The 23,015-nt window shown below is 48.7% G+C and overlaps 2 protein-coding genes across 3 annotated transcripts; both read left to right on the forward strand.

Moving 5' to 3' along the window:
* The first annotated feature begins 391 nt into the window (after positions 1-391).
* Positions 392-15,734, forward strand: DDX6 (DEAD-box helicase 6). Of its 2 annotated transcripts, XM_070952616.1 has the most exons (15): positions 392-528; positions 1,016-1,050; positions 1,243-1,690; positions 3,572-3,635; positions 4,257-4,361; positions 5,454-5,583; positions 7,324-7,470; positions 7,613-7,707; positions 7,981-8,103; positions 8,597-8,725; positions 8,981-9,097; positions 9,415-9,478; positions 10,832-10,933; positions 11,785-11,967; positions 12,310-15,734. In XM_070952616.1, the coding sequence occupies exons 3-14, from the start codon at positions 1,491-1,493 to the stop codon at positions 11,958-11,960; spliced, it is 1,452 nt and encodes a 483-aa protein (XP_070808717.1). In that variant the 5' UTR covers positions 392-528; positions 1,016-1,050; positions 1,243-1,490; the 3' UTR covers positions 11,961-11,967; positions 12,310-15,734. The 2 variants fall into 2 exon arrangements, with proteins under 2 accessions (XP_070808717.1, XP_070808716.1); XM_070952615.1 differs by lacking the exon at positions 1,016-1,050.
* On the forward strand, positions 15,149-22,609 carry TREH (trehalase). The gene is given in 18 exon segments (XM_070952333.1): positions 15,149-15,206; positions 15,813-15,965; positions 15,968-16,031; positions 16,033-16,218; positions 16,894-16,994; positions 17,256-17,403; positions 18,647-18,734; positions 18,817-18,917; positions 19,039-19,131; positions 19,318-19,434; positions 19,604-19,726; positions 19,829-19,878; positions 20,547-20,747; positions 20,937-21,154; positions 21,514-21,625; positions 21,831-21,943; positions 22,127-22,180; positions 22,279-22,609. Coding segments are annotated over 18 exon segments (2,163 nt in total). The 3' UTR covers positions 22,462-22,609.
* Positions 22,610-23,015: the final 406 nt, after the last annotated feature.

The raw sequence follows: 23,015 nt of genomic DNA on the forward strand, positions 1-23,015 counted from the left end.
AGCCCCGCGGCCGGACTCCCTCCCTCCCGGGGCCGGGAGAGTCGGGACCGAAGCGGGGGGTGCGCGCTTTGCGAGGCCAGCCCTGAAAGGCAGGCAGGCAGGCAGGCAGCCCCGGGGACGAAGGGGCGCCTCTCCCGGGAAGGGCGCTGGGACGGAGCAGAGCCGCCCCATCCCCCCTCCGCCCTCCGCAGCTGAGCCGAGGGAGCCGCGCGGGGCGGGCGGGGGCGGGGGCGGGAGGGGCGCCCGGAGAAGCCTCCCAGCACGCCCCCGGGGAGGGGGAGGGGCGATGGGTCTTAGGCGTCGCTGGGCGCCTGCGCGGCCGAGCGGTGGGTGTGGCTCGAGGGGGAGGGGGAGGGGGAGGAGGAGGAAGAGGGCGCGCGCGCCAGGACGGAAGGAAGGAGGAAGGGAAGGGCCGCCATCTTGTTGTCGCGTCGCCGCCGCCGCCATAGTCCGAGCGGAGCCACGGCCGACGGGCTGCGAGACGGGCCGACCCGGAGTGGGAAGCGAGCGCGGCCGCCAGTCAGGCAGGTATGCGGGCGAGCCGTGAGCGGGAGGCGCTCGTGTGGCTGTCCTGGGCCGGGCCGCCGCCGGTGGAGAGCGGCGCTGCGGACCCGGCCTCCGCGGCGGCCGGGCGGGTGGGCCTTTCCGGCGCAGCGAGGGCCGGGACCGAGGGCCTCTCTGCCCGCCCGGCCGAGGGTCCGCGGGCCCGGGGCGCCCCGCTTTTGAGCCGCTCGACTCTGGGGCGAGGCCTCCCGCGCGTCCTCTGGGCGGCCTGGCCCTCCTCCCGACGCTCGGCCCGGGTTGCCGCCGCCGCCGCCGGCCGGGCCTGAGACAAAGGCGGGGAAGCGCGTCCCTTGGAGGGCTGTTTTAACCGGGGGCCTCGAACCCGGGCGGGGAGGATGGCTGAATCCGGGCCTCGGGCACTCGGCCCCGGTTTGGCAGGCCGGCGAGGGGGGAGGGGGCGGCGTCTCTTGGCGGGGGAGCTTTGCCAACCTCCCTCCATTGAATGGCGCAGGAGAAAAGCTGCGGTCGAGGGGCGTCTTGCACGCGGTATGTTCTCTACCCCCAGCCTGCCGCCCCCAGAAGGAGCCGGTAATGCCCGGAAGGCCGCTCTTTGGAGGGGAGCGGGGTCCGGGCCTGGGGTCGCCGGCCTGTGGGGTTACTTGCGTCCCCCAAACTTCCTTGGGAGTGGACGCAGCAAGCAACTGCAGGTCCTAACGGCTTTGTCTCTCTTATTTTCAGATTGAAGTGAGTAGATTGGACCGGACTCAAGTGTGTTAGAAGACTTTTTAAAAAGTTGTTCCACAGTGCATCAGCGCAAGTGACTGGTTTATCTTGAGTGACTTTACAGGTGCTTGCCTGTGTTGCAATAAGAGACTCATATATTGAGCAGGACCTAATTTATCTCTTCATCTTGGAGAGTCTAATAAACTCTTACACTTTCCGTACTCACAACTGTTTGGAAGTTGAAAGACATTTAAAAGACAAACATGAGTACGGCCAGAACAGAGAACCCTGTTATAATGGGTCTCTCCAGTCAAAATGGACAGCTGAGGGGCCCAGTAAAACCTGGTGGTGGTCCAGGAAGCGGGGGGACACAGGTTCAGCAACAGATAAACCAGCTGAAACATCCCAACACAATCAACAATGGCACTCAGCAGCAAGCACAGAGCATGGCCTCCACTATCAAGTGAGTACTTGTCTAGAGCGTCAGCAGCCATCTTGTGAGATACCCAGAATCTCCTCAGAGTTTTGACTTCTGGATGGAGTGTGAGCTCTTTCCTTCTTATACCCGTTTTACCAACTACAGCAATATTTGATGCTATTCCTGAATTGTATTTGTCCCACATTTGTCATACTTTACTTATTCATCCTTTGCTTCCCATTGTTGCTACATAGTGCTGTCAGTTGCATAGGGTGACTATATTTTTTTAAAAAAATACAGCTTTCCCGCAACCTGCACAGATGTTAATTTAGCATGGGATGAAGCAAAAGGTAACGGCATCCAGCTTTTAGGAGACCCTAAAGAAAGGCTGCCTGCTGAGCAACCTGGAGGGTTCCTACCTCGGCTGGATTTCTATGGGTGGGAACCTCCACAACTGCAGACACCCCCTCCCCTCTCTTAACTGGAAGCCCAGCACAGATTTTTCAGCTGTGCCCAGGTGACTGGAGAAGCACACTTACTTACTTATTAAATTTATATGCCACCAATTTTACTATTCAAAGAACTTTGGGCAGCATACTGGGAAAAAGGCTCCAGTGATTTGGGATAGGTGTTTTAGAAAGCACTAAAGGAAGGAACCAGCACCTTGGATTCAACTCAACAATAAGGCTTTAGGCTATCATTATAACCGTTTTATTTTTATCAGAACTGATATTGAGTATCCTTGGCTAAAAGCAGGTCAGATTGCTTCCTGAATAGGGATTGATTAAAGTAGAGAATCAACATATAATAGATAATCCTATATATTTGGGAGGTTTCCTTAGTTTATCGAGTACCATTGTTGTATCAATGGAAATGGTGAATCATGTAATTGCTTCAGAATACTTCCAAAGAGTTACCCAGCCTAAAACAGGTAATCTTTGGGTCATATTGGTATCAATAACTCTAGCATATGTTTTCTGGAGGAAACGGAACTGATTCTTTTTAACAGGACATTTCTTTGCAACAGTTTGCTTGATACTGTGATCTCTGCTCATTTAAACCAAATACCCCAACCTTCCTGGTTTGATGGAAGAATACAGTGGAATGATCTGTTGTTTTACAAAGAACAAAATAGGGAGCCTGGGATTTCCCAGGGAAAATAACCATCTTCCAGTTTAGTGTAACTGCTCTGCAGGTAATGGCAGACAGCGTAGAACAGTGCCTTCTGCTGCTGCAGCTGAACCAGATTGCAGTCGTCAGTTCTAGAGAGCTCTGGAAGCATCACCCACCAGGGTCTCCTCATGCATCCTGGCAAGTCAATACTGCTTGTATTCAAGACCACATGTCTTCAGCCCTGGCATTTTCTGGAGTGCCCATAGCTTGCTCAGCATTGGGAAAGAAACTTCAATTATGGTCTGTTGCATTTTTCACATTTGAAAATAATTGTGCAGTGAGGGGTTGAAGAAAGTTTCTTTTGGGCTTTTAACACACCGTGGTGAAGTGGCTAAGGTCCTGGAGAGCACTGGTACAAATACACTTTGAACAGTGGAAGCTGTTGATTGATGTCCAGCCATATGTTGTCAATCCTGTATATCTTACTAAAACAAAGGCTACTGTTTTCTAATATGGAGAAAAAGATACATAACTGTGACTGAACTTAAAAGTTATTCAGTAGTGTATGACATGTTCAGATCCTCTCCACATTCTCCAGTGGTTAGTTAATGCTGTGTTAACACTTGATTGCACTGACTTAAAATAGCCTTTGTTTCCTATGTCATGAAGAGTTTGTATGTCAGATTCTAGGTGGATTATAAGGGCTGTTGTTTTTGTATTTTTCAACCCTGAGGGTGATTGTATCACATGCGATGTAAAGATCTGGCTAAACCAAAATCAGGTCCAAAAGCTAATACAGTTTTCTCACTTCAGACCTGGCGATGACTGGAAGAAGACTTTAAAGCTCCCTCCGAAAGACCTGAGAATCAAAACGTCGGTAAGGGCTTTCTAAAATTTTAAACATGGGAAAGGAAGTGGTGGTGATGCTTGACAACAGATGTTCATTTCATTGAAGTGTAAGGTTTCAAACTGATTAACATTGTCTTACAGAATTCACACTGAGATATCTGATTGCTATCTACTTGCTATCTCTGAAATTACACCATCTCAAAATGTCTCTTGAAAGCGATGGCTGCCTGCTGTAGATGATGCAGCTAGACAAATAACCATCTTAAACTAACTGGTGAAACTAAAAGAAAAAGGATACATGTTCCCCTCCTACATCACCACCCCACATCCCAGTGCTGAATAAAATGCAGCAGCAGTGGGCATAGATTGCAACTTATCTTGAATTTAATGCTACCCTACCCCTACCATCATTTACCGCCCCCCACATATGTTTTATCAGGTACACATATCTTTTAGATCTTCACACCAAAGCCTTGCCCAATCCAGTTTCTCTGCTTCCCACTCCCTTTGCTTTCTAGAATTTCTTCAGCCCCTAGGGGGGAGTTAACCCACATCAGAGCACCCACCCTGCTGCTGGGCTTAGCCTCAGAATGCTCTTTGCATTGAGATTGACATCAAATAAGTTAATGATTCTGCTTTGCTTCTCCAGGATGTGACGTCAACAAAAGGAAATGAATTTGAAGATTATTGTCTGAAGCGAGAGTTGCTGATGGGAATTTTTGAAATGGGCTGGGAAAAGCCATCTCCTATTCAGGTTAGTCACCTAAAGTGTAAATTGAGCAAGTTTAGTAAATTAAGATAAGATGCTTATTAATGAATGGAAATTTACCTTTTATAAATAATGGGGAAAATATTAGGCTTTGGATTTCCACGCAACAGGATGCTGTGTCCTGTGCTCTTGGCTTTTGCTGAAGCTCTGCCTGTATTGTTTCCCTTGAACTGGACCCGTTCTGCATGCCTGGAAGGCTGATAAACGTAGTGGAGAAAGGAGGGCTAGGCTATCTCCCTTCCCCTTTTCTCTCACGCCACCACCCTCCACAGCCCCTTGCCATTCAAAGCCTTCCTTTCCAGGAAAAGAACACTTTTCTCTGTGCATAAGACAATGGGATCCATCCTTTCATGTTTTCCTCTCGGCAAAAGCCATCTCAGTTGAAGGACGCACTCTTGTGCATATGGAAATGGCCTTTTTATATGAGATGGAGAGAATAGGGTCCCTGGAATAAAGGGCTGAGATTTCTTACTCTTCATTGTATCTAGCTTTTTTTAGTGTTAGTGGTTTTTTAGTGGTAGATGGAATTAGAATAAAACAACAAAGAAGGCAGTAGGCTTCTTTATGATAGTTGCTGATTTTTTGAACCAGTAATTAATGTTACTGTTAACCGAGTAGAAATATTCCTGTCTCCAAACCCAACCTTTTCAGTCTAGAGAGGCAGATGGAAAAAACTACATATAGAAGTTTGTCATGCAGGCTAGAAGACATCACACATCCATTTTCTTCCTGCTTTCCGACGTGTGTATGCCTACCTAGTTAAGGCCACAGAGCCCTATTGATTTGGGAGGAAGCTGATTATTTTCTGTCATGGTCAGTTGGTTGCCAGATGACTGCCATGTGTAATTCAGTTTTGTAGGATGATGATTTGACTATGTATTGACACTTGGTCATCCTCTCTTCCAGCTGGGAATGAGAACATGGTTGCAAGCAATTAATCCTTCTGCCTTTTCATCTAAAGTGTGGCCCTTTTCTCCTTTTGTTTTTACTCTATGTTTATATCTTCTAACAGCTATTTCATATTTTTTACTTCTTCATTCAAAATCTTGCCTTCTGTTTTTTCATGCTTCTTTTCAGGAGGAGAGCATTCCTATTGCTTTGTCTGGAAGGGACATCTTAGCCAGAGCTAAGAACGGAACCGGCAAGAGCGGTGCCTACCTCATTCCATTACTTGAAAGGCTTGACTTAAAGAAGGACAACATACAAGGTCAGTGGAAGATGACAAGCCACACTGACTCCAGTTGCAACAGGTCACCACGGACCATGTTAGATTGCTAGTTATGTAACGGCTTCACTTTTGTGAAAGAAAAAAAAAGTACAGAAGTTTTTGGAAGAGTAAAGATGTTTTTGAAATTGGTAAGGCCCTGGGATCACTCTTACGTTTTAACTGGAAGGGCTTGAAGAATTTCACAATGAAACGCTGCTGCTGCTGTTGCTGCTAACAGTAATGTCTTTGCTTTATGTAGGTAGAATAGCAAGACCGCTGTGCCCCCATTCAGCATTCTCTCCCCTCAGTCCATTGAGAGCACCCTTACTTTGCCACATTGTTTGCTCCACTGAATCAGTTTATCCAAAACCAGCATTCAATTAGCCAAGTATCTGAGAAAGCAGGACATGGGATAGGGTGGTGGGACACCATCTTCCCCTTTCTCCTCCTGTTTGTGCTACCTTTGAACAGGGGCATCTAGTGAGCTATATCTTTAAAAGTGTCTAAGCTCAGGAACAAAACGGTATGTTTGGGGGCGATTCAGGAATTCATCTTGCACATCCTCCTTTTTGCCTAATGCTTTTTGTTTTAGTCAGAGAAAGTCTGAGAAAACCAGATAGTTGCAGAGTTTGTTTTTGTGGGGTTTTTGTTGTTCTAGATCAGGCCTATCAAACTGGCGGCCCATGGGCCCAATGCGTCACACGCAAGCCATGCCCACCCCAGATCCGCAAAGGCAGTAAAAGTCACGATACGTCACGTGACACGATCAAGTGACACCCATGTTCTAGATACCTTTACATTCTGATTATTTAAAATAGCAAATTGCTAATTGTTTTGTTAATAGGATCAGAGTTTTCTGGTTAAAAACAGTTGGTAACCCGTGTTTTCATTGGTAATTGTTGTAGAATCATTAACATTTCTTGCCTTATCAATATTGAAGAAAATGTTCTGCAAAATTTCTGAAGAGAGAATTCTTGCACAAAGCCAACCTTCCGATTTTGAGGTTGGGAAGAATGCTTTGGTTTTCCTTGGTTTACCCATGAGCACTTTGTCCTGGGGGGTGTGGGGGGGGTGAAAATGTGAGTAGTCATGCTCTAGTTCCTTAGCAATGAATAATTTTAAGAGTAGATGCAAGAATTAAATATGGATGATCAATAATTTTAGGTCTTTTTGCAAAGTCATTGAAAGTACAGTAGAACAGAGGTGCAGCAGGCAGGGATAGATCATGCCAGAAGGACTTGAATTTTTCAAGTAAATATTCTGTATTCCCAGGTCCTACTAATTTATTTTTAATACTCCTGATGTCCAAAGCATGAAAAGGTAGTTGCTCCTAAACTCCTGGAGAGACTTGGGGTATCAGCATTGCCATTCCAAAGCACTGGATGGGAGAGCTTCACTGCAATTTTCTCAATTTTAGAGTGCTAGACAAACACTCCACATGCTGCATTATATAGTGAGTTAGGGAGAAATGTGACTTGGAAGGTGCTACTTCTGCATTATTATGAACCTTTGAAAAGCTGATAAAATGTTAGAATGGTTCATCTTCCATTAACTTTAGACAAACTGGATTGAGATTCAGGCCACTTGCCTATTTGATCTCGATTAAAAGTCTTTGTAAGCTAGAAAGGACGCTTGGGTTTCTGAACATCTTAATGTTTAACCCTCACTGGACATACGTTAGCATTAAATTCTTCTGGGATCATGGAATAAGAGTGCCTCAAATTATCTCTTGCTTGACAGCAATGGTGATTGTTCCCACAAGAGAACTTGCCCTGCAAGTCAGTCAGATCTGCATCCAGGTCAGCAAACACATGGGAGGGGCAAAAGTGATGGCAACCACAGGAGGAACCAATCTGCGGGATGATATAATGAGGCTTGATGATACAGGTAGGATGTCCTATGACAAGAGTGGGGTAACCCCAAACGAATCTCACACACACACACACACACACACACACACACACACACATACACATTCTTTTCTGCCCGTTTTTATCAGTGCCTTATAATCTGCTCTTCTTTCTCGCAGTGCATGTAGTGATAGCAACCCCAGGAAGGATTCTGGATCTCATCAAAAAGGGGGTAGCAAAGGTCGACCATATCCAGATGATTGTCCTAGACGAGGTAACGTTTAACTGACGGAACTTCATGAGTTACAAGCTGAGCCCTCAGCCACCAGATTAGCTGTCCTGGGTGCTTTTTGTGGATTCTGGTCAATGGCAGCTTGAAATCGAGGCTCCTTTCCCACCTGTGCAGCTGGAAAAGGAGGCCTCCTGTGGCTGGCTAAGAAACATTATAAACTGGGACTCTGGCCAGGGCCTGCCAGGTGGGCTGGTTAAACATGGAACGAGTTCCCCAACTGCCCCCTTTTTTATTATGTATTAATTTATTTTGCAGGCAGACAAGTTACTGTCTCAAGACTTCGTGCAAATAATGGAGGACATTATACTCACTCTACCGAAAAACAGGCAGATTTTGTTGTACTCTGCAACTTTCCCTCTAAGTGTGCAGAAGTTTATGGTGAGTTGAATGAGCCCAAATTTGCATAATTGAGCAAAGAGTGAAGCAGTTATTCTTACCACACTGCAAACCAGAGACAGTCTGCAACTTAAAAGAGTTTGTTTAGTGACCATTCAAAGTTACAACGGCACTGAAAAACGTGATTAATGGCTATTTTTCACACTTATGGTCATTGCAGCATCCCTTTGGTCACATGATCAAAATCCACATGTTTGGCAGCTGATTCATTTGTAGTGGTTGCAGTGTCCCAGTATCAAGTGATCCCCTTTTGTGAACTTTTGGCAAGCAAAGTCAATGGGAAAGCCAGATTCACTTAACAACCGTGTTACTAGCTTAACAACTGCAGTGATTCACCTAACAGCTGTTGCAAGAAGGGTCGTAAAATGGGGCAGAGCTCACTTAACCATTGTCTCGCTTAGCAACAGAAATTTTGGGCTCCGTTGTGTTCAGAAGACCAGGACTACCTGTACATGCCAGAATGCTTCTCTTTCAGAATTCCCACCTGCAGAAACCCTACGAGATTAACTTGATGGAGGAGCTGACTCTGAAGGGGGTGACCCAGTACTACGCTTATGTAACAGAGCGTCAGAAAGTGCATTGCCTCAACACACTCTTTTCCAGGGTAAGAAGTAAAAGTTTAAGCTAACCTGGGTTTAAACAGTGACCAAAGTGATCAAGTGAAATCCTGTAGAATATTGCTTGGAAAAAGAGTTTTATTTAATGACTTGTACAGCTTTTATTTTTGCTTCTTCGGTTCTTTAGGTATTGCCTTGTTTTTGTGTACCTGTCTCCAAGCTTTATAGTCTAGTATTATCTGCTTATTTCCTTTGCAATTTAGAAACAATACAATATAACACTTCATTGTCTTTGCATTTAGCTCCAAATAAACCAGTCCATCATCTTCTGTAACTCCTCCCAACGGGTTGAATTGTTAGCTAAGAAAATCTCCCAGCTGGGCTATTCCTGCTTCTACATTCACGCAAAGATGAGACAGGTCAGTGTGCTGTTTGGAGCAATTAATGAATATCTGTTGGATTTTAGTTGCTGATTGTAGGAGAGAGAGGAGTAGTGGATCTATTTCCAGATACTTCATATAATCAGCCTGAACAGAGATCCCAGGGCAAGTGTCAGAATAGCAACTGGTCTTGTGAATTGCATGTTCTGCCACAGGCCAGGCATTACTTATCAAGTAGAACGTTCTCTTCCATTAGAGATGTTTCAATAGAAGCACCTGGATTTTCCTTTAGGTGCTGAAGGACAAACTTCTGGGCTTTGAGTAAGTTGGTGAAACTTTTCCAATTCCTTTTCTAGGAGCACCGCAATCGAGTGTTCCATGATTTCCGGAATGGCTTATGCCGCAACCTTGTTTGCACTGGTGAGTATCCTGTCCTTTTCCATGGCTTGCATATTGTCCAGAAAGGCTCTTTACTAACTAGGCAGTTTCAACGCTTCATTTTTGGAATTTGTTACGGTACTTTTAGCAACTGGATATTGTAAAATTAGGAGAATCCCAGGTATTGTCATTTCTTAAATAGATGAATGCAATGTGCTTTTACATGGGGTTGCTTTTAAAGATTATCTGGAAGCTGCAATTAGTACAGGTCAACGTTTGCCAGTGAGAACTATTGTATAACACAAGCACTGGAGGCTCTGCATTTGGTAGCCAGAAGAGTAGAAATTTATTTACTTATATCCCGCTTTTATTATTTTTTCTTAAAAAACCTCAAGGCAGCAAATGTGCCTAATACTCCTTCCTGCTCCTCTTTTCTCCACAATCACAGGTGAGGTGGTTTGGGCTGAGAGAAAGGAATTTTTCAAGCAGAGGAAAATCAGGGAGTCCGGGCAGTTCAAAAGAATATGAAGGTTTATTGCATGCTAAGACTGACTATAAGAATCTGAACTACTAACAATCCAAGCAAATTGGAGGTAGTTTAAGTCAATGGAATTCAAAGTGGGCTGGATTTAGGTCTCTTGGTGGTGCGAAGGGACGCCAGACTGATGACGCATTTGACTCCTCCCTTCGGCTCAGCTTGGTCATCTACCAGATGGACCCAAGTCACTCAGCTGGCTTTTGTGCCTAAAGCAGGACTATCTCAGTCCAAAATGCTGGTTTGGCCAGTAAAGTCCTCCATGGCTCCACACTCAGATCTTCTGCTCCAGCCAGAATCTACCTGTCAGTTTGCACATCGTCACATTGGGCTAGAAATCAGGGTTTCCAAATCTTAGCTCTGATCCTGAAATAGTCTTCTGGATATGGTATTTTTGGTATAGTCAGAAAAGCAAATTGAGATTTTCAACAATTATGACCATGAATGTAAAAGATCTCTTGTCCTTTTTTTTTATATATATATAATTGCAACCATTTTAATGTGATCTTTTATGTTGGCTTAATGCATATTGTTAAAGGGATCATTTTACATTTCTTTTCTCTAAATTGAGGCCGTCTAGCTCAAAAAGTAGAGACTAGAAAGTGGGAAATAGGGAGCCTTTGCCATAGAAAGAAAGAAAAGAAAAGAAAGAAAGAAAGAAAGAAAGAAAGAAAGAAAGAAAGAAACCTGCAGGATCCAGTCTTGAACATTTTTCACTCTAACATTTCTTTGTGCTTGAGGCTACAGAACAATCCAAAAGTTGGATATGAGTTTTACTTACATAGCCAGAGATCCTGTCATCCTGAGCCCATCTTTTTTGTATTACTGGATTTTTCTAAGGTGCAAGGTTTATTTTTCAGATCTCTTTACCCGAGGTATTGATATCCAAGCTGTGAATGTTGTGATCAATTTTGATTTTCCAAAGCTGGCAGAGACATATCTCCATCGCATTGGCAGATCAGGTGAGGACATCATTTAATGAAAAATTACAGTCATATAGTACAGGTAGTTGTTGACTTACAACCATAATTCAGCCCAAAATATCTGTGGCTAAGTGAAACATATGTTAAATGAGCTTTGCCCTATTTTATGACCTTTCTTGAAATAGTTGTTAAATGAATCACTGCAGTTATGTTAGTAACATGGTTGTTAAGTGACTCTGGCTTCCCCATTGACTTTGCTTGCCAGAAAGGTGACCCTGGGACACAGCAAAGGTCATAAATATGAGTCGATTGCCAAGCATCTGAATGTTGATCATGTGCTATGGGGATGCTGCAATGGTCATAAATGTGAAAAATGGTCATTAAGTCACTTGCCATAACTGCTAATTGCTGGTGGAACATCAACTGTGCATCATGTGTGAGCAGTTGGGAATCCTCAGGGAGGGGCTCTGGAGAGCAGTCAGTTCAGCCATTCCTCTAGCAAAGGGCTGGTTATCCCCCACAAGGACATCATGCCCGTAAGTGACTTGTTCTTCAGCCTGCTGAGCTTCTGTGCTGCTCTCTGTGTAGGGTGGTAGCAGCTTGGCAAGTTCAGCTCTCTGGTGGGAGAGTCTGTGAACTGCTCTACATGGCAGTTACCAGCTTATCAAGGAGCACAATTGTCATTTGTACATTGTAAGATACGTCACATGATACGTAAAGCCGCTGTTGGGTTAAACAAAAAAAGCATTACACACGTATGGTCTGAAACTGGAAAACATTGCTCCGCCCTGTATGCTGGGGAGGAAAGAACTGGTCACCACCAGTGGGCCACATGCCGTCCTTGTGCAGCAAGTTGCCAGAGGGAAAACCTTTGCTTTTTCTCTTTGAAGGTCGATTTGGCCATCTAGGCCTAGCCATCAACTTGATCACCTATGACGATCGTTTCAACCTGAAGAGTATTGAAGAGCAGCTGGGGACAGAAATTAAACCCATCCCTAGTAACATTGACAAGAGTCTGTATGTGGCAGAATACCACAGCGAGCCTGTAGAAGATGATAAACCGTAATTGCTGCGTAGGTATCTGAGGGACGCCTGGAGGGTGGGTAACCTGAATTGGGTCCTCTCTTCCTCTGGCGCAGCCTGTCCTAGCCTTTGTGGGGCTCTCATGCCCTGGAAGGGAAGGGAAGCGCACATGTAGAGGAAAAGAGGCATCATTGTTAAATCCAGCTTTTGACCAGATTGTGCCCACTTCCCTTGGCATGTGGCTTTGGGACACCAGGCCCTCCCCGAGCCTGCATCTTTGAGGCGTTGACGGGCAGGACACCGAATGGGCTGGGCCACAGCAGTCAGGCAAGTAGCTTGTTGACGCTGTTTCCTTGGTACTAAAGGTCATGTTTTCTTTCCCCTTTTTCTAGGCTTTGCTTAAACACAAAAGCTAAAGCCCTTTGATCTGGACACGTGAAACATCATTTCTTGGGGGAGGCTCCTTCTCTTTGAGGGTTTTTCATCTTTTTGTTTTGGAACAATTAAAATTACAGAGCTTTCTCCTCCTTTAAAAAAAATTGGCTGTGAAGACAAAAGCAGAAGATAGGAAGAAAATACCTTTTGTTTTTCCCACTTGTTTGCACTGTGTGCTGACTGAACATTAGTTGCACTAACTGCTGGTTTTAATTTCTTTCTTTGTGATGGAGTAGAAGAACTCTGAAATGAGAAGATTCCCAAACTCCACCTTGACTGCAATTTCAAATTCACCCACAGCTGCCCGACTCAGTACATTTCAACTTCTCCCTGGCTCCTCATCTGTCTTTTGAGCTAAAGAGCTTGTTACTTATTTGTGCAAAGTGCCTTATGCTATGAGACCATTCAGAAAATCCCTTTTGGATACAGCCCAAGGAGTCGTTTTGGTTCAGGTCAAAGTCTCTTTCCCCACCTCTGTTTCCTTCCCCTTCCAGGTGCTGGAAGGTGGCCCTTGTCAGTAGTTTTGTTTGGTTAACTTTCTTTTAATGGAGGAATTGAGATGCAGTTGCTGTTCACCCACTCTGTAAATATGTGTATTTAAGCAAAATAACCTGGATCGCCTGGGTTAATTGAGGGAAACCTCCACACTCTGAGAGGAAAGAGCCACTTGCCAACCAATCTGCAGCAGGAGCCCCCCAAAACGCCCCCGGGGCTCTCGCAGAACACTACAGACTGCCCTCCGTGAGTCTCCCTTGGGGGGCACAGCACTTGCTGCCTCCAAGCCATGATGGTTTTTCCTCTCTTACGTGTTCTGCAGAAAATTGGATGTGTATACTTGTATAAACTCTGTAAATATGTGTTTTTCTGTTAAGGGTTCATATAACTTTCTTTTTTCTTTGTTTGGATGAGGCTTGCTGGCATTAAAGGGATTATAGATCGATCTTGACAGCAGCTAAAGGTGAGAGGGGCTCAGTTTTCTGCAACGCTACTCGATGCCAAGCACTGTTGACTCCAGGCCTCTAGGTAGGTCTGGCTTGCTTTAGGGGTTGCAATATCTGGAAGAGATCTGGGTGTCGGGCAAGGTCCTCTTACCCCCTCCCCTAGCAAGGGGGAAAAATCAACCCTCCAGGGAAGCTGGATTTGTCGTCTTATGGGGTTAGAGGAGACCCAATCACCTCCTTTGTCTCAAAGCAAGGCAGAACCAAAAGCGACTCCAATGAGGCAAAGTCCTGGTCAGCCCTGGCAGCTTCCGGCATTAGAACTTCCTGCCAGCTTGTGGCAATTCTGTTTGAAGCCTGTCCGATGAGAGATTCTAGAGCAGGAAAGGCGAGCCCTCTGCTCTTCCCCCCCCCTCGGGGGGTTGTGCTTCCATTCCAGTAGTGTTGCTTTAAAGTGTGCCCCTCCCAATGTGCTTGATGTTTGGCCTGATGTGCAGGCAGAAAGAGAGAGACTACTCGACCTGTAAATGTCTAACGAATTCCCTGTCGGCCTGCCAGCAGCAGAGTGCCAGGAGGCACCAGGGCAAGCATGGGCTCTCTTGGCTCGGAGACAAGATAGTCGGAGCCCACCCCCTCCCTCCTTCTTGCTTTGACAAGCTAAGCAGTTCTGAGAGAGTACCAACTTTTTCCAGCCCTGACCTCAGAGAACTGTGCCTCCTGACAACCTTTGGAAGTGGAACATGTTTTGTCTAAGTAACCGTAGCAAAAGTTGTATTAACAGAAAGCTCTTCTGCTGGGAATTCAACTGAGGCTGCATCAGACGAGCAAGTCCTTGGGGTGGGACAGCTTGGGGGAGGGGGCACTTGTGACCCAAAGCAAAACTTTGCTCTTCTGCAGCAGCCGTTCCCAAAGGAGGGGAGAGCAGAGGCAAAACGTGTGCAGCAGTCTTGAAACTTGTGAGAACACGTAAAACACCTGATTTGGTGCAGTGAGTTGAGGTGGCCACTCTGTCCAGCATGGCCATGCTCCTCTTGTCACTCTTGAAGCACAGCCTTTTTTAAAGAGAAAGTATTACTTCACCTGCGGCCGCCTAGCAGAGCAGCGGCCTCAACCTCTGACCACCATTGTTGGGTAGCTTTGTTGGGTCAGAAAGCCACCTGACAATGGCTCCTTGTCTCTCAATGGTGAAGAGGGACTTGGAAAGGAAAGATGCTCCAGATATTGACCAGGGGCACCCTGGTCTTTTTTTTTTTTTTTTAACCCCTTCATCTGAAAACAGGCTGAGAATTGGATGTCTTATGCACAGAGCAGTTGCCAACAGTTTCTCAACTGGTTCAGCTGCTTCTGGAGAAATTTTGAGAGAACAAACTGGGGCCCTTTTGTTGCCTTCGCCCCCTCAGGTGACTCAATAGTGGGGCAAAACAAGGCTTTGGCGAAAACATTGGTGGGGTCTTCCCAGGACCCCCTGCACTTAGTAGAAATGACCTGGGTTGGGTGGGGGGTGGGTGGGAGGGTTGAGTTTTGCCTTTTTTAATGATTACAGAATGAGATGGGAGCATCTTTTCCTATAGCCTCTACTTTGGTGTCTGTTGTTAGAGCTGGATGAGATCACAGAAACTGGACACCAAAGCAGATGACTTTGATTTGGGCATCTCATTCTACTCTTCTTTATTTTAAGGGTGGGCTTGCTTGCACAGGACTGGCTGTGTCTTGCCAATGGGAGAGAGGCACTGTTGTGTCCAGGATCCTTTGTGGGTGTGAGTTGTTTCCACCAGTAGTCTGACCTATGCTGTTGGTGCAAAGCATACCTCTGGAGGCTACTTCTGGGGCACAATCATTTTTTGTCCCCTGGCAGGAGATGGAAAGTTCAATCCAAGTGGTGGTGATCCACATGACCTTTGCAAGGGAATCTCATGGTATTCTGTAGGGAGGGAAGGTTGGAGCAGCCAGAGGGGAAATCTCTCTGCTGCAACTCTACTCCTTAGGCAACATTCTGGAGTCCTGTGCAAGGGGGAGGGGAAGAGGGAGGGGGAAGGGAGGATAACACAAAGATACAGCCTTGCTGTACTTTAACCAAGATGTGGGGGTGGCAATGTCTGGAAGAAAAGAAGTCAATTTTCCCTTTCTTGAAACTGGAAAATTTGGGGAACATATTTTTCCATTCAGTTCAAGCAATGTTGTATTTCATTGATCCTTGGTTCAGTTCAGGCCATGTCCAGTACAAACAGTGAGGGCTAGAATTTGTCAACAAGGGGTGGGTTGGGAGGGATGGATTATTTTTTGTTTGGAACTGGCAAATGTCCAGCAGAGCTCAGATTTTGGCACAGCATATGTACACAAGTATGTAAAGGAAGGCTGTGAACGTATTGTCAAAAGTGCTGAATTATAAAATCCTGACTTATTTTTAAGAGAATTGGCTCAATAAAAGCTCACTGGGACCTGAACTTGCTTCAGACTCTTTCCTTGTACAGCATGTTGCTCTGTTTGCCTGGCGTCACAGACACCGAGAGCATGTTGAGAAGAACAAGCAGAGCATAGCAAGATTGACTTGCGCCACCAAGCTCTGAAGCTGTTCTTGGGGGGCAAAAAGAGAAGGGGCATTGCTCTGCAAAGGGCTGGGAGCATTTCAATTCCTTCTTTCCAGGCGGCTGAGGATCAGGTAAAGCAGCAGCGGGGCAGCCTTGGCTGGGCCTGGGAATTTCCCAGGCCCCGCCCCCTCTGCATGCCAGCCCTGCCCAAAACTGATGAAAAACTGGGTGTGAAACTGCAGGTTGGTTTTGTGGGCATTTGCCTGGAATGGTGGTGCTCCTTGGCACCTGAGCTCTCAGCTGAAATGCCAGCTCCGGTGCGGTGGGTGTTCCTGTTGATGTGTGCAGCTCTGGGGGGGTGGCAAGCAATGGCAGGCAGCCTTCCACCTCCATGTGACAGGTGAGTGAGCAAGCTGGTGCCAATCTTACCAAGCCACAAAGTGTGCCCAGGGAGTTTCTCTCTGCCACCAATCGTCCTGGATGATAATGAAGCGGGACAGGCTAGTTAAGGGAGGAGAAAAAAAGATGGTTGCCTTAGAAGATGCCTGGAAGTGTTGCGGGGAGACAAAGTTTATCCCTGGTTGGGAATGAAGCAGAAGCTGCTGCTTCAGCATTGGGTTGAGGCTCCCGAGCTTAGCTCTGCTGGCATATTTTCTGCTCAGAATTGGGCGGAGCTGCTTTTGCCGATTATAGTTGTAATGAACAGCCCAGATGGGCACATTGTACCGTAGCTGGTTCTTCCACGAGGCGAGGAGGAGGAGTTGGCAAGGGCGGGGCTGCTTAGACAAGGGAGTGCCCTGTGAGCATGGCAGCACACTCCCAGGCCAGGGTGCCCGTAGAGCAGCTCTTCCATGCCCTGTAGAAGAGGCACCTTGGCAGCCTTGCTCTGCAGTGTTCTTGGGCTGCCCAGAAGACACTTGGCGTTTGGGGCCTTGTCCCTGGGGAGCCATGACTGGGCATCAAGGAGCAGCTGTCCCCTTCCCTGCGAAGTCTTGGCTGCTGGTGGCATTTACATTGGCGTTGCTTCCCCAAGGACATGGCTCCTCTGCAGACCAGCTCTGCTCTTCCTTTCCAGCCACATCTACTGCACTGGGGAGCTGCTGCGGCAAGTCCAGTGGGCCAGGCTCTTTCGAGATGACAAAGACTTTGTTGACATGCCCCTGAAGTCCAATCCAGGTGACTGTCCTCTTCCCACTGCCTTCATCGCTTGGAGAGATGGCCCTGAGTGGAGAAAACGGCTGTATGTTGCAATGCAGAGGAAAGGCTGCCTGCCCTGCCGATGCTGTGCTCGGCGTGCGCTTGCTGGCAGGTTGCTTAGGCTGCAGAGCACAGGCTTCCCCAGACTGAAGGGTGCTAATGCAAGCCCAGCCCCTCCTCGCCCTCCACTCCAGAGTGAACCTCGACCAGATCTCCTCCATCTTTGTTCCATTCTTCCAGATGTGGTTCTGAAGCAATTTGAGGAATTAATGAACGCCACACCTGGTGGAGCCTTATCCAAGCTGCAGCTGGCACAATTTGTGGAGGCTCACTTCTTTCCTCCAGGGCAGGAGCTGGAAAGCTGGACGCCTCCAGACTGGACAGACAGGTACAGTTGCATCTGGAAGGGGTGTGGTGACAAATTCCCCACCTCTCAGAGGTGGCACAATGCTGCCCCTTGCAGGGTATGAGTTCTCAACTAGAGCCTGTTTCTAGAAAACACTCTTCAAGATGGCATTGACTCCCAGCCCCATTCTGCTTCGGCGTGTTGGTCTTTGAGATCCTACAAGCCACCTATTGCCTGAGGTCACTTGCCACTTCCTGGCCTTGAAGACAGCCCCTCCCAACTTTGTTCAGAGGACTCTTGACCCCGGCAGCCAGCCAATAGTCAGCTCTCTGTCTCTGAATGGCCAATCTCCTGTCTCGGGGCTAGCCACAAGATGCCCCCTCTCAGGCTAGCTTCCCCCCCCACCGGCCTGCCCCCAAATTGCCTGGGAATCTCCTGCTCTCTTAGGTCTTCCCACCCAGGGTGCCTCGCTCTTTCTCTCTTGCTCAGGGTGGGAATGGACGCCGTGGGGATGTTACACAGGTTGCAAAGTGTGTGACGTTTTTCTCCTTGAATCCTTGGGGAGGGGGGGGAACTTGGGGAGGGATCACGGTTAGATTATTGCAACGTGCTCTACATGGGGCTACCCTTGAAAAGTGTTCGGAGACTACAGTTGGTCCAGAACGCAGCTGCACGAGCTGTTGTGGGTGCACCTAGATACACCCACATTACACCAATTCTCCGCGAGCTGCACTGGCTCCCTATTGGTCTCCGATCACAATTCAAGGTGTTGGTTATTACCTTTAAAGCCCTACATGGCTCAGGGCCAGGTTATCTTTGAGACTGCCTTCTGTCGCATACCTTCTGCCTTCTACCGCTCCCAGTAAGATCCCACAGAGTTGGTCTCCTCCGGGTCCCGTCAGCTAAACAATGCCGGCTGGCGGGCCCACGGGGGAGGGCCTTCTCGGTGGCAGCCCCAGCTCTCTGGAACCAGTTATCTCCTGAGGTCCGGACCATCCCCACCCTATTGGGCTTCCGAAAAGTGGTGAAGACCTGGCTTTTCTGGCAGGCCTGGGGCCGTTGATCTCGCTCTTGTGATCTGGCGAGATCCAGCCATGAATGGCATGAATGAGTTTTTAATGGTTTTAATTTTTTTAATTTTAAAATGTTTTTTTTTATAATGATTTTTTAAAATGTATTGTGAGCCGCCCTGAGTCTTCAGAGAGGGGCGGCATATAAATTGAATTAATTAAATTAAAATTAAATCTTGAATGGCTGCCTTCTGACCGTCCTGGGCCCCTTGTAGCATCCCCCTCCTCAAGAGGATTTCAGATGAGAAGTTGCGGTCCTGGGCCCGGGTCCTGAACGCCAAGTGGAAGGAGCTGGGCAGGCGGGTAAGTGCCAAGGCTCAGCAGGTTGTGGGGAGCTGAGGGAGGCTGCTGTGCCCTCAGCAGAACCTGCTCCATTTCCCTCCAGGTGAACCCCGATGTTCAAACCTCTCCTTGGCGTTACTCTCTGATCTACGTGCCAAACCCAGTGATCGTGCCTGGGGGCCGGTTCCGTGAATATTACTACTGGTGAGACACACAGAGGGCTGGCGGTAGACCCTTGCCCCAATCCACAGGCCTGGCCCGAAGAGGCCCCTTTCCCTTGACTCCCTTCTCACATCCACACATGGTTGCCACCTTCTTTCCTCAGGGATTCCTTCTGGATCCTGGGAGGCCTCCTCATCTCCAACATGACGGCTACAGCCAAGGGCTTGATCCAGAACTTCCTCTACCTAGTCAGCAAGTGAGGGTTGCCGGGAGAGGCAGGGTTGGGAAGAGGTGTTGCTTCTCCTTCTGCCTCAACTCCCAAGAAGCAGAGGGGAAACCCGCTGGGTGGGCATGGGCAGCTCCTCTGCTAGCCTTGGGGAGGCCTGGTGGGGTCTGGCCCTGGCACCAAGCCTCTTCTGAGCCATGTGCTTCCTAAGAGCAGGTTTGGGCACGTCCCAAATGGAGGCCGGGTGTACTATGAGCGTCGGAGTCAGCCACCACTTCTCACCCTAATGATGGAGAGCTACCTGAGCCACACAAATGACACTGAGTTTCTATGGCAAGTATCTTTGAATCAACTGGTGACCGGGACTTTTGGCTTGCTCAGGGCCGCCAGTTCAGCTTGCAGAACTGGCCAAAGGCATTGCGCTCTACCCCCTCCATCACTGGGCCTAAAGAGGAATGTTTGACCCCCCTTCTCAAGACCTTCTCATTACTGCCTTTTTCAGGGAAAACATCCACCTGCTTGAGGCCGAGTATCACTTCTGGCAAGACCACCGGACTGTCAATGTCTCTGTGGGGGGCAAGCAATACTCCCTGAATCACTACAACGTCCAGGTGGGGGAACCCAGGTGAGTGGCACTGCAGATATGGTCCTCCTCCCACTAATTGGACATTCTTGATATCCAAGAACATCTGGATCCCCTTCAACCTTTCTCCCTTTTCCCCACCAGACCAGAGTCCTATATGAAAGATGTGGAGCTGGCCATGGGCTTAGAGGAAGGTAACTGCCCGATTAGGTCTGCAGTGAGGGGAATGGCTCCGAGATGGCATTGTGGAAAGGATATGGAAGTCACAGAGCCTTGCCAACTAGGGATAAGCAACACAGCACATGGCAAAAACAGCACGTACAATTATTGGCTGAATCAGCAAAATAGAGCTTCCAGTCACAGCATGTACAATAATAATTCCATTGCATTCCGCTTTGGTTGAACTCCCTTTGAACAATTCGACAAATTCTGGGTACCACAATTTAAGAAGGGTTTAGGAAATCAGGTAAGACATTAGAGGCAAAGCATAGGGAGCAATTTTTCAACTAGCTGAAAAGATGTCTCGCACAGAAGAGAACTGAGGCTGTTCTCTCTGATCTCTGAAGGCCAAACATAATCACAGGAAGGGAATTCCCAATCAAATGTTAAGGAAACCTCTTCATAGTAAGAGTAGTTTGCCATGGATGGGGATGCTGTGCTTCATGGCCTGCCTTCCTCCCTCCCTCCCATCCGGGGTGCTTTCACATGAATTCCTAGACTGGCCGGGAGTTGCCCCGAGGACCTCGGGGCGTCTTCCATCTCTAGGATCCGAGGAATGGCAACAAAGCTGCGCCCTGCCTGCAGCTCTTGTGGGCAATGGCGGAGGTTGCCGCTTCCTGCTTCAACGACTGTTTCCCCTCAGAAGCCCAGCAGAGCCTTTGGGCAGAGCTGCAGAGTGCAGCCGAGTCGGGCTGGGATTTCTCCTCCCGCTGGTTCCTGCCAGGCTTCCCATCACTGCAGGACCCGCTACAAGACACCCAAGTGAGAGGGATTGTGCCAGTGGATTTAAATGCCATTCTTTGCAAAGTCGAGCAGCTGTTGGCCACTTTCTATCAAGTCCTTGGTGAGAAATGAGGCAAAGGGGGGCAGCCAGCTGCCCCAAATTCTCTCATGGGGGTGGGGTTGCCTCTTGCTCGATGGCTGAGTGGCCATCGGGGGAAGGCTGGCTTGGCTCTGGGGCCCTGGTGAGTCACCTGCCTGGGACATGGAGGGCAGGCGTGCTCTGAAGGAGGGTGCTGCTTACCCTCTCCAGGGCATGGCGAGAAAGCGAGCAGATTCTGGGCTGCGCGGAGACAGCGGGGAGCTGCCCTCACTGCTGTCCTATGGAACGAGGAGGCCGGTGTTTGGCTGGACTATCGCTTCCTCCATCAGAGGCACAACCCGGCCTTCTACCTCTCCAACATAAGCCCCCTCTGGGCCGAGTGTGACGTGGATCTTCCCAGGGCAGAGAAGGTGCTTTCCTACCTGGAGGTAAGAGGCAGCCAGTGGCTGGCCAGAGATGGATGGGGAGCAGTGAGGCAGGAATCCCACAGTTCACCTGCACAGATCCTGGCTCATTTTTGGGGGAGCACCCCTAGTCAGGCAGTGGAGAAAAGCCCCTTGCCTGCCTGCTCTTCCCTCACTGCAAAAGCCTCAAAGTTGGATTCTTCTTGAGGGGGAAGATGGCACACCAATGGGCAGAATGTTTGGCCACCCAAGACTGAACACTAGTTGCACTTCGTGCCACCTCCTGGGATCAGGGCCAGACAGGATAGGTCATCTCAGAGCAGCTTCACCCCCTACTCGCCATCACTGACTGGAAATGCCCTCCTCTATGTGTGTGCCTGCAGGAGAGTTCGGCCCTGTCCTATACTAACGGACTGCCCACCTCCCTGACACGGACGGGGCAGCAGTGGGACTTTCCAAATGCTTGGGCCCCACTCCAGCACATGGTGATCATAGGTGAGGAGTCCTTCCAAAGAGCCCGGGCTGTTTCACTGTGTCCAGGGCTGGCCCTACCTCCTGCCTTTCCAGCTTTTGCGGGGGTCATTCACCTGCCCTGTTCATCTGGGCCAATCTCCCTGCCAGAGCCCAGCCAAAACCTGTGGGGCAGCATCTCCCTGCCCAAGGCATCCACTGATACCATTTGCCTGCCCTGCCCTGCCAGGCCTGGCCAAATCCTCTTCTCCCCGGGCACGAGAGCTGGCCTTCAGCCTGGCTCAGCGCTGGCTGCAGATGAACCTGGCTGTCTACAAGAAGCATGGAGGCATGTTTGAGAAGGTGAGGTAACTGTCCTGTGCAGATTCTGCCTCTTCCCTCCGTAGCTGGCCTCCCCATCATTCCTCCACCCCTTCCCAGCATGGAGCCTCCAGTGGAGATCCTCTCCCATTGGCCTCCATGCGCTGGCCCTCAGGGCAACTTAGCCTGGAGCGGCCATTGTTGTTAAGACCTTTTCCTTTCTAGTATGACGTCGAAGGTGATGGGAAGCCCGGAGGTGGTGGGGAGTATCCAGTGCAGGTAAGGGGTCTTGGTGACACCCCAAAGGAGGGAGTTGGGGAGCGTCTCCTGATCAAAGAGGCCCCACTTATCTGATCCCTCTGCTGTTCTCTCTGCAGGAAGGCTTTGGCTGGACGAACGGGGTGGCCCTCCAACTGCTAGATCTGTATGGAGAGCAGCTCACGGCTGCCAGCGCTCTCTGCTCTCCCACCTGGCTCTGCATTGGGGCCTGCCTTATCCTGATCCTGGTCTCACAGCTTCCTGGGTTGCTTGGGGACGGACCTTTCCCCTGGGAAGGGTAGCCGTTGCTTTGGCTTGGCTCTCGAGACCCTCGGATGGGTGTGGCTCAGAACGACTGCGGTGTGCATGCCTGCCCTGCACACATCAGGGCCCCATTGCATGCCATAAAGCCTCTAGGAGAACCCCTCCCTCCTCAGCTGTCCTGGGCAGTCTGGCTGGGCAATAAAGTTCTGAGAGTGCGTTGCCAGCATGTGTCCTCACTGGCTGGTGTGCTATTCTAGGGCAGAGTGAGAACAAACAGAAAAACGAGACTAGCCTTGGTCACAGCAGGAAAGAGGAAGCCATGAAGTCAAAGGGATGAGCCCCAGTTCAGACCATGGCTGGGAAACCGATGGTCAGCCAAGGCTGCAATACTGAGGCAGATTAACAGAGAGATAAAAGGAAGGCGCATCTCATGGGCTGATCCTGAAGTCTACAGGGACAGCTTTAAAGGGGCTGTGATTCAGAGTCTGCCTGAGTTGGGGGCTTCTGGGCTACTTGCTGGGGAATCACAGGAAGAGGCAGCATCCCCCCCATCATTGACACCCACTTCACCATGGAGTCAGATCGCCCTTTT

This window comes from Pituophis catenifer, unplaced genomic scaffold, assembly GCF_029215685.1.
Source record: "Pituophis catenifer annectens isolate HBS135680 unplaced genomic scaffold, rPitCat1.0.hap2 SCAF_12, whole genome shotgun sequence".
In the NCBI taxonomy this organism is placed as follows: domain Eukaryota; kingdom Metazoa; phylum Chordata; class Lepidosauria; order Squamata; family Colubridae; genus Pituophis; species Pituophis catenifer.

Coding starts and splice junctions, on each gene's coding strand:
- DDX6 (XM_070952616.1), top strand. CDS start 1,491: ATGAGTACGGCCAGAACAGAGAACCCTGTTATAATGGGTCTCTCCAGT. Junction 1,691..3,571: donor AGCATGGCCTCCACTATCAA/GTGAGTACTTGT, acceptor TTCTCACTTCAG/ACCTGGCGATGACTGGAAGA. Junction 9,098..9,414: donor TTCACGCAAAGATGAGACAG/GTCAGTGTGCTG, acceptor TTCCTTTTCTAG/GAGCACCGCAATCGAGTGTT.